This window comes from Rosa chinensis, chromosome 6, assembly GCF_002994745.2.
Source record: "Rosa chinensis cultivar Old Blush chromosome 6, RchiOBHm-V2, whole genome shotgun sequence".
Lineage (NCBI taxonomy): Eukaryota > Viridiplantae > Streptophyta > Magnoliopsida > Rosales > Rosaceae > Rosa > Rosa chinensis.
The window spans coordinates 6916389-6933345 of NC_037093.1; the positions used below are offsets into that span (position 1 = coordinate 6916389).

Consider the following 16957-nt stretch of genomic DNA (forward strand, 5'->3'; position numbering starts at 1 on the left):
TTTGGGATATGGTGCATTAGAGTACTTCGGGCGACCTTGTTTCAAGAATCTAAATTGACTAAATGAAATCCATTATTTTCATTATCGATTTTTCCTTAACTTTGTTCACAACATAACTCGTTTTTCATTAACGGTCCATTCTCATTTATCAATTTCTTTTTACGTCGCATCACATAGTAATTCTATCGAATTTACTATGGATACCCGATACATAATCTAACCTTTTTCGGCACACCCACAATTATTCTCTTCACAACCATTAACATAACAAAATGTCTTAGCAAACCTTAACCAAAACATTTACTTACAGAACCAGAAACAATCCCAAACCACCATTTCCAATCCAATTTATTATTCTTGCAACCACAGATTCACAGTAAGCATACTCAACATTCAATCAACCAAATCTCCAATTCAAGGTTACAACACCAGGCTATTAACTCATCTAGATTTACTTTCCAATTCAAACATAAACTTCCAGCAACCAATTTTAGACTTCACAATGTCAATCAATCAATATCAACCCAACCAAACCATCAGAGTTGCTTAACTTCCCATTATCACCAGAAGAGAAAACTTGATTCAAGGGTCGGTATATACCTTCGGAAACGAACTCAGTTTCCCGGAATTCCTTGCTGAAATTAGACTGATGATCCTGCTACCAATAACCTAACAAGCTTTACAATTTCTCTTCTACAAGCGCAGTTAGGACGAGAACCCTACCAGTAACCTAACAAACTTTTCTTTTATTCATTTTTTCATCGGAAACTTCCTAAGTTAATTTTCGACTTTGTCCTAGGCCCAAAACTCGATCTCGTAAAAATCCAAAATCCAAAAACTTTGTTACAACTCAATTTATCGTCTTCGAAACTACAACAAACGGTCGCTTCACTAAATTTCCGTAACCTTCTAGGCCCAAATGAAAGAATCTCGGCCCAATCTTAAATCATAAGGCCCAAATCGTGATCTCGATACCAAAATAACTTCCAAAATCAATTCCTTCACTTAAATTGCCTTGCAAAAATCTTATTAGCGAAAAATTACCTTCTAAAAATTAAACAAAATTTTCGGGGGCTCACTGGAGGCGAGGTTTTTTCATTCTTGTATAGGCTCGCTTAAATGTGAGCGACCCAGTGATTTTTAAAAATTTGCTTTAGCTTAGGTAGGTTACTCCGGATTTTCTTGCCGGATTTCTTATGTAAGTTTTAGTAGACTTCAACCTTTTTGCTGTTGATCTAATGAATTCAACTTCTATTTAAAAAAAAATGCAGTGTGTTTTTCTTTGTGCACCGTCCCTTCTTCTTCACCAGATTGTAGACCTTGATATCAGAATATTAAAAAAATGAAATAGAAAAATTACAAAGTTTAACTAACAATAATTTTTGTAGTTGGAAAAAGAATCGGGAGAGTAACATCTATGTTTTCAATTAAGCATAATTACTTACGCCTTTCACGTAATTCTAGTTTTAAAAGACTCTAGAATACCAAAATATAATGCAACTCAATCCGGCCTGAAAAGGTTGGATACATGTGATACTCTAGAACACATGATTCGCATATGCTGCATAGTGTATGAACTTAATTGGCTTTGAATTCGCGGCGGCAATACTTGTACGAAATCTCCATTTGCAAATGCCGCACAGAGAAATTATTTGAATTACTACTCTGGAGAAACAGCATATCATCTTTCTTATACAAGCTAGGATTCGGGAAGACCTCCTTGCTGATCAACTTGTATAATGTCTGGGACTTGGTGATTTGATCTTTATGTTAGCTAGCAAAGCAAAGAATGCATATATACAACTTTGTTCGACTCATATATGGAACCCCATTGATTTGGATTTGAATCATGCTGTGATTTATTTTTATTTTATTTTTAGAGAAAATTTTCGATTCATTGAAGTATCAGAGAAGATGTAAATTATACACCAAGGAAATCAATCGGATCATATGGGATCTCGAAAACACCTTTTCGCTAATAAAACTAATTCCAAACGTGTTGATGGATTTCTCCAAATGGCTAAGAACATTTGTTCATGTTGCCTTAAATTAACAGTATGAGATGATGCCATAAACTGGCACCTGAAATGTTTGCTTTGTCAATAAATATTGGTGGGCGGACTACCGTGACAACGATCCCACATCCTTATCAATAGCACGAAGTCTGCAGCCAGAAAGAAAAGAATACATCAAGTTGAATGCTGATGTTGCATTCATTCAATCGAACCCAATGTCAAGCAGGACTGTCCAGAGTTTTAGAGATGAAAGTCAGTTTTCATACTCAGACCCACATATTGTTCAGGCAGTTGACTCATCAATGACAGGTTTTTCTGAGCTGACCATTATCAAAAATCTTAGAGACCTAGCACAATCTTCAGCAGCACGACTTCACCATGTATGTTGATCAGCTAAGGAGGTTTGCATTTGATTTTTTATTTTACTGTTGCTCCTCCGTGGACCAATAAGTCTAATAGTCTAAAAGAGAGAGAAGTAAAGCATACAAACAAGACCGAGCTCAACAAGAACCACCTGATGACAAACCAGTCGCACAAACAATAAGTTGCGCATGCATCCAGACAATAGTGCCTTGAAAGGAGAATGAGAATCTTTGCAAAACACCAGAACTCATCATCAGTACAAGAGCGACCTTGTCTCTCAATTCATAATCCTATAATCCTACAAGTGTCGCAATCCAAGCAACTAATTACAAGTTTACAACTGTACAGCATTACAATAGAGGGTTTTACAGAGGTTTTAGCTCCTCCAATATATTATATACCACGTATACATTCCCTTGTATTGAACATAAACCAAAACATACATTGAATAATTTCTCCCAACATGCTTACTTTCTTTATATCCATCAATGAGAAGGAGAAAGGAGGAGCTGATATAATTTTAAGACAAATTCTTAAGGATTATTAATAATCAAAACGGATAGTTAACCCAAAGTAAAAGCTGATATAATATTACTCTCAAGGAACTTCTCTATTTGATAGAATATTCGTTGCGACGGTATTGTTAAGGAATATAATAAAATATTACCGTTAACAATATTTTATTCAGTCACAGAATGTGCTAGTAGTTACACTAACCATAAGTATTTGATAGTCCTATAGAGCTTTACAGCTTACTACCATTTCCCTCATTCAATGAGAGCATTTTATCTCATGTGTAGATGCGTTTAGAGCACTTTTATTTGATATGTTGATTATGAGAGAAGGCCAAGAAATTCACTCATTTATGGTTTTCGCCTGAAGTAAATTTCTCAACGGGCCACAAATATCTCTCTCAAGTGCGATTCTCAATACCATTTCTACCCTATGATTATTGACTGCTGCCTTCAGTCCCACAAAACATAAGCAAAATGAGTGAAGTAATGTCTGGAAGAATCTATCATCTAGAACCAAAATAAGTGGATAAGATATCCCCCTGTGCTTGAGCAAAGGACCATTTGGTTTCCCACAAATGCAGTATGTAGGGACTTTATTGGCCTACTAACTATTGCCACCTCTATAGATAGCAAGTAAACAAAATTACATCAGATGTGACCACGAGAGGGAGAAGGGAGAGGAGAAGACAATTAGGGCTGGTTTGGTCGACCTTACTATTTAGACTACCAAATTTTCAAGATTGTCCCAGATAGTTTAACAAAATGGACGACATCCTAACCTGTGATGGTGGACAGGGGGACTAGACAGAAGAGAACGAAGAACAAAAAAATCAATCCATACCCTGTGCAGTTTCAATTTCTCCTAGTTAGTATTTTTTTCGCTCCTTTCTCCAGCTTATTCATGAACAATTCCATGTGCAGTTCCATTTCTCCTCTTCCCCAGCTTCTTTGTGAACATCTCCCCAAGTCAATCATACCACCTCGCTCATCGAATCTGTTCCTTTCTCTTCTTCCCTATTTCAAGATTCAATCCATCATTTTTCAAACGCACCCAACTGTCCCGACATAACAGATACCTACATTGATGCGGCGTAAGTAAACACCAAAACTTCATCCCACTTTTCACCAAATTCCTACCCATTACACTCTGCTCACGCCCCAATCTCATCTCTCTGTTATCACTCTCTAATTTCTGTTACTCAATGGGGTCCTATATGTATCAATTAAACACAATTCAACCAGAAGAAATTTAATTGCACTTCCACAATTCTCCTTTCTTCTCACTGGCAATCAAAAGGATCACTCTGCGAAAATCTTACCCGGTAGCCTTGCATGTTCCCACCGGGAATGATTCTGATTGAGGGTAGAGAGGACTGGAGTGCATTTTTAATCATGTTAACTAAGAAAAACTCTGAAAAAGAGAAGGGGAAGGGAGAAACCGGCGGTGAAGGGAGGCTGTGAAGCCGGCGAGACGAGGCTGCAAAGCCAGTGAAGGGAGGCTGCGAAGCTAGGTGGCAAAGCAGCCGGCGAAGCGAGGCTGCAGAGCTAGACGGCGAAGCGAGGGCTCAACCCCGGAGGCGAGGCTTCTGCTATGCTAGGGCTTGAAGGTCAGTAGAGAAATTTGTAGTTTCTGAAGGTCAGTAGCTATAGTCTAATTATGCATTCAATACTGTCGAAATTTGATCATGCTTAGTAGCTTTAGCTGAGAAATTTTGGTTGAGAAATTCAGAGGATCAGTACCTTTAGCCTCATGTTGTCACAGGTTTTGGCATGGGTAAGCTATAATGACCTTGTGTTGTTTATTTGTTTTGCAATTTGGTGGAGCTATATTGATCTTAATTTGTTTGTTATTTCTGCAGGACTCAGCAACATTTTGTTTGTAGGTCAGTAGCTATAGTCTGATTATCAGTTTTATATTGCGGGTCAGTAGCTTTAGTTTTGTGTTTATGTTAGTTTCTTATGGGATTGGTGGTGTTGTGTAATGCTTTAGTTTTATATTTATGTTAGTTTGACAAAAAATTTGTTGCTTTTTGTGGTTATGTGTTCTTGCAAGTTCATGGATTAGTTGCAAAACTTGCTGCTTGTATCTTCTACTTCCTTTTGTTTTTTCTTTTCCAATTTTTATCTCATAAAGAAATGGAAGAAACTATAGATCGAGATTATTAGAGATTAGGCTCCAAGTTTAGTGACAGTTCTTATGTGTTTGAATGCTATGATTTTTGAAGAGAAAGGATTAGAGTTGTTTCAACATATTTGAAGAGAAAGGATTAGAGTTGTAATTGCCAAAGCAATTTTGGGCACACTTTGTTATCCCTTATGCTCTGTGTTGTCGGTTGACTTATAAGATGGAGCTAATGAAAGCAATGCTGAAGTGAGCAAATGCAAGAAGGCCAGGCTAGTATACTACTGGGGGTCAATATACTACTGAGGGTCAGTACTCCAAGAAATCCTGCTGGAGAAACTTCTTCACCATGAGAAGAGGTGAAATTCAAAGCAACTTGTATGTGAAAGCAGCAAAGCCATAGATAAATGATATAGTGTTCAAGTTTCATATTGTAATATGTATAAGTAGTTTTTGAAATTATTAAATAAATGTGTTGTTTCTAAGAAAAACAAAGACGGAATATTGAAATATTATTTTTTTCATAATGCTACTGACATTCAGTCGTGTTAATTCACATTACAAACCCGCCCTTTACAAACCCACAAGGGCAGGTTTGTAATTTACCTGTCAATAGAAATAATTCAAAAAGGGATGGAATCTGACTGCAAGGCATAATACCTTGTGCATGGGCCTTACACACTAGCTCATGGGAATTTAAAAAAACAGGTCTGCTGATGGTAATTTATGGGCTAAAAGCGTAGGTAGTGGTAATTTGCTAAAAAAAAAAATCAAAAGGTGGATTATAGGATGGTTTTGATCTTGCAAAAGTTTCTTTGTCATAGCAAGATGAAAAGTGAAGAAATTCAAAAAAGAGGGACAAATGATTCTAAGACGAGAATCTTAGAAAATTAGGATTTTACAGGTGGACTAGGTTATAATGAATTCTTTGAGGTATTTCAAAATTGATGGAAAGCCACCCACAAACAATAGTAAGTGAATATATCTTGTGTAATATTACCAGTATGAATGAATCAACTTTCATGTCCAATAAAAACCCACATCAATACAGATAGCTAGGTTCAATTTTGAAGTAAACGAATATAATTCAACTACGGTCATTTGTTGTCTTTGAATTGTGTGACACCCCATACCATTTATTAAATTCTCGTGAACACCTCTGTCTAGTAATATATTTGTTCTTTTCAGTTTATGATGCAATTTTGCAACTATTAATTCGATCATGCAATCCTCTAATGTATGTACTCCACAGTATTAATATTTAAATATTGTTTGTTAGAAATTAAAAAAAAAAATTCCAATTTGGAAATAATAGATATGGATTTTAATGGCACAATTCATGTGAGATTATATTTGGTAAAAAGGTCTACATAAATTAGATGTATTTAAGTAGGAAGTTTAGTATAACGATTTTGCGTGCAGAACAAAGCAATGTGAAGCAAAAAGGCATGTACAGAGTCCGAATAATAATCAAATCTCTTTCAGAGATCTCTCTTTTTTAAGTGCTGTCAACTACATATATTCCATTTCCTTAATGGAGTTAGCTCTGGAATCACGCTAACATATTAATTAACAAATAAGCAACAACCTTTCCAAACCAAGCATTGCTCTCGCTCTCTCATATATACTTTGCCAATGGATCCTTCAGATGATCAGTACTAGAAGCTCGATCTTTGACAATGGGACTGCTTGAGGTTGCTGCTTCCTTGGACGACCCCAAGTTTCTTCATCTTGTGCTTGGATTGTTCTTTGGTTTTGTTCTGTCAATCACTTCTCCTATTGTTTTCTTGCTGGGTTCTTATTATTCGGATGTACGAAGAAAACGCAAAGGCAATCGACAAGCATATGATCAGCTTGAGGACATTCATAGCCTATTGGACGAAGAATTAGAGAAATTATCAGGCAAAGATCATCATGTTGGGGACACCAAGTACTTTGAGGAGTTGTTACTCAAAGTCAAAGATCGATGTGACCATGGACTGCTTATGCTGGAAGCCAAACAAGGAAGGTACAGAGCCTTGGTGAATGAGTTTGAGAAAAACTTGAAGATGGAGAGGGAACAAGTTGGGGAGAGGTTGAAGGAGGAGCAGCAGAAGCACAGAGAAGAGATGCACAAGTTGGAGGAAGAGATGCGCAAACTCAAAGAAAAATATGAGGCTATGCGTTGGACTTAATTAGAACATATTTAGGTTTCTAGGGTTATATGATCTTTTGACTTTTGTTAGCTAGAGTCTGTTATATGAAGCTTCATGCATAAATTCCTGTCAATTTAAAGGGATTGATTTCCATTAAGGATACAGATATTTCATACTCGATCAGTATGCTTTGGCTAATCATCTATTAACGTTGGGTGGTGACGATGTATGTGTATCTCGGACATGCATGCACATGACTTGGGCGATAACAGGATACATGGTATTTTATTTTTTTATTTTTTATAATTAAAATAGAGGCTTAGAGTAGTAGTATTCATTCAATAGCAGTCTTCGCATGAAGCGGCAATTCTCCTTGTAAATGAGAGAGAACCACTATATTTGGAAACCCACCACCCGTTCCTTTATTTTTTTTATTTTTTTATTAATATAAGAAAAAAATACAACATAAAAGAGGGGGCATAGATCAAAACCTCTTCCAATAACTAGAAATGCGGCAACATGCCATCTTGCAGTGACTATAAACAGAAAGCGTGCATGATCGACTTTTATTGGTATCACTTCAAATGACACACATACAAACAAAAACTTAACAAGAAGTAAAACATTCCAAAAGCTGAGATTTTGAAAGAGGCTTCATGAATGTCTCGTTTTTGGGTCGTAGATCTCCAGATTCCACATTGCATTAGATCCCCATTCAATCTCAGGTTCAGGGTATTCTAGAACTTGTTTACCCTTCTTGGGAGCCTCATGTTCTTCCAATCTTTCTGATTTTTTGTCCAGCAACGAGTTCATGTAGATACACAGATCCTTAAACTCTTGCTCATCATGCTGGTAGACAAGACGCGCGGAGATCACACTTCAGCAAACAACCCTCGGCTTTCGCTGGCAAATGAAGCCTCCAAGAGGTCACACTGATTATTTAACTGATCTAGATACCCCTGACATGGTATATAAGATAGCCATATGAATTCTGTAGGACATAACCGCTTGAATTCTTCATTGGTTAGTCGATAGTGGTGAAGTTGTTTGAATCTACCGTTCTTAGTTTCCAAATGAGAAACAAGCTCAGCAATTATGCTTGTTTTTATAATTATGCTTCGTTGTAATAGACTTATCTTTTTGGTATGTCACCGCTCTGTCAAAACAAATGGAGTAGCCAGTAGAGCACTCTTTGCTAATGGTACTTGCTAGAATACATGTATTTTGTAGAGACTTCTAATATCATTTCGGGATTGTCTCTATATGTTTATTGTAATTGGGGGTGTAGAGTCTCCCTTTATTTGGGAGTTTCATTAATCAACATTGAAAGCAGTCATACCAGTTTTTTATTTTTTTATTTTTTATTTTTTTATTTCGATTAGTTTGACCAATATCCATATTTTGGGAATCTAGGAATTTACTCCGAATCACTAGCTAAGGCCTTCTACCGCAACGGACCTGTAGGCCAATGCCAATCTCTTATGTCCGTCTTTCCTAGGTGCGCATCACCATCTACTATAAGTCTATAAGGATGGGTGATTGCCATAGATAGGATTCCAAGGATAAATAAAAAGAAGGAAGGAACAAAGTGTTTATAGTAGACATATGATTCTCAAATGGCGTTGTACATTTACAACTTGCATTGTCATTCACATCGGAGTGAAACTAACGGTGCATTTGACGACTAGTTGTTTTGGGGCATAATATTAGTGTTTGTGCACTTTGAAGTCTGAACCAGGCTTTTACTGATATTAAGGGCACGACTCGATCAACTTAATTGTAACACAACCTAAGGCTTTTACTGATATTCCTTTAAACACTCTGGTAAGACGGTAATCAGTAGTAGCTTGCCACTCCTATATAAGTATCTACCTTAATTATAAGTTTACAACTAACCTGCGGTTAACTAGATGACAGTAGTCATATCTGACACGGTGATACGTACATATCCTACAAGTATATAATGGTGGAGCCAGAATTTCAAATCAAGTGGAGCACTACCCGCGATTAACTAGGTGACAGTAGTCATATCTGACACAGTGACACGTACGTATTCTATAAGTATATAATGGAGCCAGAATTTCATATCAAATGGGGCACTCAGAAGTCTTAGAATTTTTTTTCTTTTTTGAAATTTAAAATACATACCAAAACTTTAATAAAAGATGATACATTAGAATAAGATTACAATAAGATTAATATTTTTCTTAAAATTAATATTTTATTAATAAAATTTATGCTTTAGATATTAGATAATTTTTCATTATAGAGACATAATTTATTTTTAACTTTTAAAACTACAAGGAAAAATTGTGTTAATCTTCTAAAAGGGAAAAAATTTTGAAATACTAATGTTGTTAGTGTGATTCGACCCTGGGACTACTTGCAAAATACACACTTGCCATGCCACTACAAGAACAAAACTGACGGTAATGTTACGAAACTGTAAACTACTTATTCTGTTTTCACTGAAAAAAAGGTCGGTGTCGTGTGACTCCGCCCATATATGTTAATACTTTTAAGCCCTAGATCGATAGGCTGATAGCTGCAAAGCAAGGCAACAATGGCAGGCGAGATAGAAGCCTTCAAATTCGTCGACTTAGATATTCTCCTCAGCATATGTGAGAGGATTTCAACATTGGTTCTGATGCTCATCTGTCCCGACTTTAAAGCTATTGGCACATTCCTCATGATCGCAACAATCCTAAGATTGCAATACCTTGTGTTTTACCGTCTGAGTGCTATCATGCCTGTAAGCAGTATATATTTCTCTGATAAATTGTTTAGTTGAACGCTATATCTGAATTATGAATTACTAATTGTGATCGTTGCAGGAGCTGCCAGACTATTGTTTTGCAGCTTTCGCTGATCGGATGCTTACCGTTGCCCAAATGTTTTTCGGGTGGCCTAGTTTTTGGTATATAGTAATTATGGTTGGTTTGGGGATGGTTTCAACCATATGCACTGCTTGCAACATATATTCCATGTATTCAATAACTCAGAAAGAGAAAGCTGAAATTGAGGAGAAGAGGTTACTTGCTATAGAAGCAATTAAAGCAGGGGCAGCCAATTCTGCGGAGCTTTTCGATTTTGTAGTCTACCACTCTGATTACTACAGAAATTATTTGAATTACTACTCTGGAGAAACAGCATATGAACTTTCTTATACAAGGATTCGGGAAGACCTCCTTGCTGATCAACTTGTATAATGTCTGGGACTTGGTGATTTGATCTTTATGTTAGCTAGCAAAGCAAAGAATGCATATATTCTCATGGAACCCCATTGATTTGGATTTTGACATCTATTTTGCCTTCACAAGTGTTCATGCTGCTATTTATTTTTATTTTATTTTTTGAGAAAAGATTTGGATTTGGATTTTGACATCTATTTTGCCTTCTTAAGTGGTCATGCTGCGATTTATTTATTTATTTTTTTTGAGAGAAATTTTGATTCATTGAAGTATCAGAGAAGATGTAAATTATACACCAAAGGAAATTAAACAATCGGATCATATGGGATCTCGAAAACACCTTCTCGCTAATAAAACTAATTCAAAACGTGTTGATGGATTTCTCCAAATGGCTAAGAACATTTGTTCATATTGCCTTAATTTAACAGTATGATCAGCCACTAAACTGGCCCCTGAAATGTTTGCTTTGTCAATAAATGGTGGGCGAACTACCGTGCCAGTAATCCCACATCCTTATCAATAGCACGAAGTCTGCTGCCGGAAAGAAAAGAATACATCAAGTTGAATGCCGATGTTGCATTCATCCAATCGAACCCAATCTCAAGCAGGACACTGTCCAGAGTTTTTAGAGATGAAAGTCAGTTTTCATTCTCAGACCGACATAATTTCAGTGCAGAGGTCTGTTTGTAGAGTCAGGCTGCATGGATTTGTTCAGGCAGTTAACTCATTGGTGACAGGTTTTTCTGAGTTGAGCACTATCAAAGATCTCAAAGACCACTTGCACAAGCTTTAGCAGCACGACTTAACCATATGTATGTTGATCAGCTAAGGAAGTTTGTATTTGATTTTTTATTTTACTGTTGCTCCTCCGTGGACCAATAATAGTTTTAAAGTGAGAAAGAAGTAAAGCACACACACAAGACAGAGCTCAAAAAGAACCCCCTGATGACAAACCAGTCGCACAAACAATAAGCTGCGCATGCGTCCAGAAAACAGTGCCTTGAAAGGAGAATCTATCTGCAAAACACCAGGAACTCATCATCAGTACAAGAGAGACTCAATTCATGATCCTATAATCCTACAAGTGTCGCAATCCAAGCAACTAATTACAAGTTTACGACTGTACAGCATCCTCTACTGGGGTTTTACAGAGGTTTAGCTCCCCCAATACAGTACATATACTATATACCACATATACATTCCATTGTATTGAACATAAAACCAGAACATACAATGAATAATTTCTCCCAACCTGCTTACATTTTTCATATCCATCAATGAGAAGGAGAAAGGAGGAGCTGATATAATTTTAAGACAAATTCTTAAAGATTATTAATAATCAAAACGGATAGTTAACCCAAATTAGAACCTGATATAATATATTACTCTCAAGGAACTTCTCTATTTGATATAATATTCGTTGTGACATAATAAAGAAGTAAAGCTGACATAATGGTATTCTTGAGGAATATAATAAAATATTACTGTTAACAATATTTTATTCAGTAACAGATGTGCTGGTAGTTACACTAACCATACCATAAGTATTTGATAGTCCTATAGAGCATTGCAGCCTACTACCTGAGCTCTTTATATATCTCGTTTAGATGGGTTTAGAGCACTTCTATTCAATATGTTGATTATGAGAGCAGGCCAAGAAATTCACTCATTTATTGTTTTCTCCTGAAGTAAATTTCTCAACAGGCCACAAATATCTCTCTCGAGTGCAATTCTCAACACCACTTCTACCCTACGATTCTTGACTGCTGCCTTGAGGCCCACAAAACATCAGCAAAATGAGGGAAATTAATGTTTGGAAGAATCTCATCTAGAACGAAAAGAGGTGGATAAGATATCCCCCTGTGCTTGTCTGCTTGAGCAAAGGACCATTTGGTTTCCCCACAAATGCAGTATGTAGGGATGTTATCGGCCTACTAACTATTGCCACCTTTATAGATAGCAAGTAAACAAAATCACATCAGATGTGACTGCGAGAGGGAGAAGAGAGTGGAGAAGACAATAGGGCTGGTTTGGTTGACCTTACTATTTTAGACTACCTAATTTTACAAGATTGTCGCAGATAATGGACGACATCCTGACCTGTGATGGTGGACAGGGGGACTAGACAGAAGAGAATAACGAACAAAAAATCAATCCATACCCTGTGCAGTTTCCATTTCTCCTAGTTAGTATTTTGTTCTCTCCTTCTCTTCTCCAGCTTATTCGTGAACAATTCTATGTGCAGTCCCATTTCTCCTGGTTAGTATTTTATTCTCTCCTTCTCTTCCCCAGCTTCTTCGTGAACATCTCCCCCATCGAATCTGTTCCGTTCTCTTCTTCCCTATTTCAAGATTCAATCCATCATTTTTCAAATGCACCCAACTGTCCCGACATAACAGCTACCTATACTGATGCGGTGTAAGTACACACCACGACTTCATCCCACTTTTCACCAAATTCCTACCCGTTACACTCTGCTCAAGCCCCGATCTCATCTCTCTCTTATCACTCTCTAATTTCTGTTACTCAATGGGGTCCTATATGTATCTGTTAAACACAATTCAGCCAGAAGAAATTTTAGTGCAGTTCCACAATTATCCTTTCTTCTCAATGGCAATCAAAAGGATCGCTTTGCGAAAATCTTGCTCGGTTGCCTTGCATGTTCCTACCGGGAATGATATAGATTGAGGGTAGGGAGGACTGGAGTGCATTTTTAATCATGTTAACTAAGAAAAACTCTAAAAAAGAAAAGGGGAAGAAGAAACCGGGGAAATGGAGAAACACTATCTGTGTACGCACCAGATTTAATCCGAATGCAGAGTCAATATGAGAACAGAAATCTTCAAATCAAGAATCCCAAATGGTGTTGGAGAAGAGAATATCACAAAACAAAGACAATCAAAGCTAGATAAACAAACACAGAGAGAAGGCAAGCAGAAAGCAGACAAGAAAAAAGAATAGGACTTCTTTTCTTTCCACGGTGAATTTGGCGTAATCCACGATAATACCACCAAAAGTAAAGGGAAGGTGGAAGGAGGGTTGTCCTCCCACCATCACTAGACTCATAGTCCATAAAAGGAATACTCAAACATGGTCCTAAAAATGAGTTATATATTACTCATGTTTGTCCTAGCTAGTTCACTCTACCAAACAAGCCCTTAGTCCCGAATTTAAACTTCTAGATCCCATTGGGTTTTTGGATTTTCACACTATCAGACAGATAGTAATTCCTAGCCCTGCAGGAGTGCAGTTCCTAGCTTTTCTTAGTTTCTCTAACACACTTACTGCAGAATGCCTCAAACCAGAGACAATGAAATTAGAAATTTACTTATTTCACTTCATTCATGACAAAGAAAGGTTAACAGATTACCATGGTAGTTGGTGGACACAGAGAAATGTTAATGCAATGTGAATTTCAACTTGTGACACACAAAACTCTAATTTCCAGAGTACCAGTTGCCTAAACAAATGATCAAGTGAAATAACAATGGTACGTTCATTGAAGTACCTGGATCACAGGGATACATGCATGTCAACAGTTTACAAGCATATATACAGGCTTTGTGACTCTAATGGAGATAGACATATACGTCAAGAAAGACATATCTATGGAATTATGGATTGACTTTTTGGATTGGAAATGAGAGATACCTGTGCTCGCAACATCTGACTATCCTTTTCAGCGATCCTAACTTTGATCTGATTTTCTGTATGACTCTGCACGGATCGTGGTATGCCTGTATTGTAACAAACAAATGGAATAAGGTATCCTGTATCTAAGAAGCTATACCATTACTCAATATTCAATACTACTATACTTGTGTATTCACAAAACTGAAACTCACTTAGAACCTAGACTTTTTCACAAGAAAATCACCAAAACAAACAAAACTGAAATTGATTATTCTTCATGTTCATCTCTGACACTTAAGTTTGCAAAGTCCAAGGAAATTAATATAATGATAACTGCTACAAGATCAAATTCACACAAGTAAACTCCAGACTTTTTAGCAGGGAAATCAGTTGGTCTCCTCAATCAATTACAGAAGCAGTACAATTACCCTGTATCAAGAGAAAGAAAAGGAAAAACCTCACTGAGAACTAAGCCTTTTCTCGCAACAAAATTGATAAAAACTGCAATCCCAATCATTATCTTCATTTTCTAACACAAACAGAAAAAATCAAAAATCCACCACCTACTCCAATCAATTTACACATACACAACATGAATAACAGTTGTAAAACTCACAAGAAGATCATTAATATATATTCAAAATTCACAAAACCCAGAGACCCACTTACATTAGCCAAGCAATCCACCTTGCACGGCGTCCGCAACCGCGGTGGCTGGAGAGCAGATTCCGAGCCCGATCCGCAACTTGTGATTTTTCCAGAACGGGGCCAAGTTGTCGTAGCTTTTTACCAAAAATTAACTTTTATGGCTATCGCTTTCCATAGATATAAATAAAAATATAACAAGAATAACGAAAAATAATAAACAATAAATGCATGAACAGTAAAAATATTATATAAAAAGAAAAATCCTTCAAACCAAAATTTTCCATAACAGAATTCGTCGCCAAATCCAGAAACCAGAGCCTTACAGAGCCACAGAGAATGTCTAGTACAAATTATTTGCTCTAAGTAGGTTGTGGAAAACTGGAAATTACAAAAAAAAAACTAGTGAAACTAGTTGTAATCAGTCTGGGTGGGCAAAATCATGCGCGCGCTCCAGTTGCACACACAAGAGCGCACACACAAGAACGGTTGAAGTATATCCCGAAGTAGATGATCAGGTACAGACTCAGAGATCCATAGAAAAGGAAGCAGAACTTGACCTTGAATGAGTCCGACTCGACCGACCGGAGTGCGTTTCCCGGAACTTCCAGCGCCCCGGCAAGAACAACAGACACCAACAACAGCGTTATGTAGCCGTTGATGAGAAAGTACTGGAGAGAGAAGATGATGACCAGCAAAACCATCACCGCGACTGCGTTCAGCTTATGAAAAATCCTCTGCGGCTCCGTCGGAATCCTCTCGGGTTGGTTCTCTCCAACCCGACCCGCCTCACCACCATTCTCAATAAGCGGCGCAAGCATTGTGCCTCTCTCTCTCTCTGTGCAAATCGATCGTAACCCTAGCTCAGCTGTGTGAATCTGTGAGAGAGGGAGAGAGACGAGCAGGCGTACTAGTTTGTTATATGAGGACAACGCTCACTACTGAGCTAGTGCCTGTGCCTCAACACTCACACAGCCTGCGTGTGCTGACGTGGCGCGTCGCTTTGTAGTCTGAAATATTCTCTTTTTTTAATTTCTTCTTAATTTGACCAATCGCTGAATAGAGATAGAGGAGACTAGCTCTAGAAAGTTCGATTTGATATTGGGCCGGGTCAAACATTAAGTTCTCAAGTGGGCCTGGCCATAATTTTTAAGCCTTCTGTTGGTTTTTCTCGAAATTTCTAAAACAATTATTCCCAGGTGTTTCATATTTTTTCTTTTCGATTTTGTTTGTTTATTTCATTTCTGGAATTTTGGTGGACTGGGCTCCTAATCACATGAGCTGTACGAGTCAAATTGGTGTCAAAGGACAGATGGCATGGAAGCCGGTTATGGTTTTGTAAGCCGACCTGTATTTTATTTGCTATACCGCACATTATTAATCAAAAGTTGGATCTAAATAGAAACCGAAAGAGACTTTAAACATTAAAACAACCAATCGTGAAATTTCACCATTTTGTTACTTTCTTAAGTGAGAACATAACAGTTTAGCAAAATGGAAATTGACTTGATGCGTTGACAAAAATGCCATGTTCTTGAATGTTGGCAGATCCTCTTGCACTCTTAAACAATCTATAGAAATCTAAATTGTTATAAATATATATATATATATAAATCAAAAAGTCGATTATATATAGCATGGTTTTGATCTAGCAAAAGTTTCTTTTTTGAACTCAATCATCAATTTCATTCATGCGCAAGCCAGAATGGCACGGATACATACCTTCTCTTGCCATACCAATGACAAGTTTAGGACGTGGTATGCTAGCACCACCCATTAGACAACCAGTGCTCACTTCTTTAAGAAAAAGCGAGCCTAAGAACTATGACAAAACTAGCACATAGTAATTAGACAAAGTTTAGAAGAAAAGACAAAATTAAAATTGCTCCTTGCCCTTAACAGTTGGGCTAGGAGGTTTAGAAAGATAAGCAAAGTAAGTTTCTTGCGCATCAGTCACCTTCTTCGACTTTGGAGGGTTCTTATTCTTTGCCCCTAATGGCCTTCCACGTTTCTTTTTGGCATCAGAGTGGGCAGAGACCAGCTCCTTGGGGACGAGAATATTGCCAGGTGCTTCAACCATCCCTATGGACTTAGCAGAGAACCTACTGGTGAACATGGGGATCTTTTGTTTCTTGGCATGAACCTCGGGGAGGAGAGGTTTGAACAACTCCGATAGCAGGAACTTGAGCTTTTGGGGAGATTTTGTAGGAGAGGGAGGTAGGTGACGCTTGTCACTCCTATTCTCCTTGGTCCCGACCTCCAACTCTGCAGGTATCCCTGTGTTGTTCGAAGTGTTCAGGCTAGGAGTGCTCGCAGCCAGTTCAGATGGTGACACCTT

At 37.5% G+C, this 16957-nt stretch overlaps 1 protein-coding gene and 1 long non-coding RNA gene across 2 annotated transcripts; one reads left to right on the forward strand and one right to left on the reverse strand.

Annotated features, from left to right (window-relative positions):
* Positions 1 to 9671: 9671 nt before the first annotated feature.
* LOC121050156 lies at positions 9672 to 10469 on the forward strand. Its single transcript, XM_040509370.1, has 2 exons — positions 9672 to 9902; positions 9985 to 10469. Exons 1-2 carry the CDS (start codon positions 9714 to 9716, stop codon positions 10357 to 10359), a joined length of 564 nt encoding a protein of 187 aa, XP_040365304.1. The 5' UTR covers positions 9672 to 9713; the 3' UTR covers positions 10360 to 10469.
* Positions 10470 to 10648: 179 nt separating this feature from the next.
* LOC112172912 lies at positions 10649 to 14767 on the reverse strand. The gene is made up of 3 exons (XR_002925402.2): positions 14644 to 14767; positions 13993 to 14078; positions 10649 to 11358 (listed from the first exon to the last, which is right to left on the reverse strand). It is a non-coding gene; the product is annotated as an uncharacterized LOC112172912 (long non-coding RNA).
* Positions 14768 to 16957: the final 2190 nt, after the last annotated feature.

Excerpts from the sequence above, each read along its gene's own strand:
- LOC121050156 (XM_040509370.1), top strand. The coding sequence starts at position 9,714 with ATGGCAGGCGAGATAGAAGCCTTCAAATTCGTCGACTTAGATATTCTC. Across the intron at positions 9,903-9,984 it reads GTCTGAGTGCTATCATGCCT|GAGCTGCCAGACTATTGTTT; the intron begins GTAAGCAGTATA and ends TGATCGTTGCAG.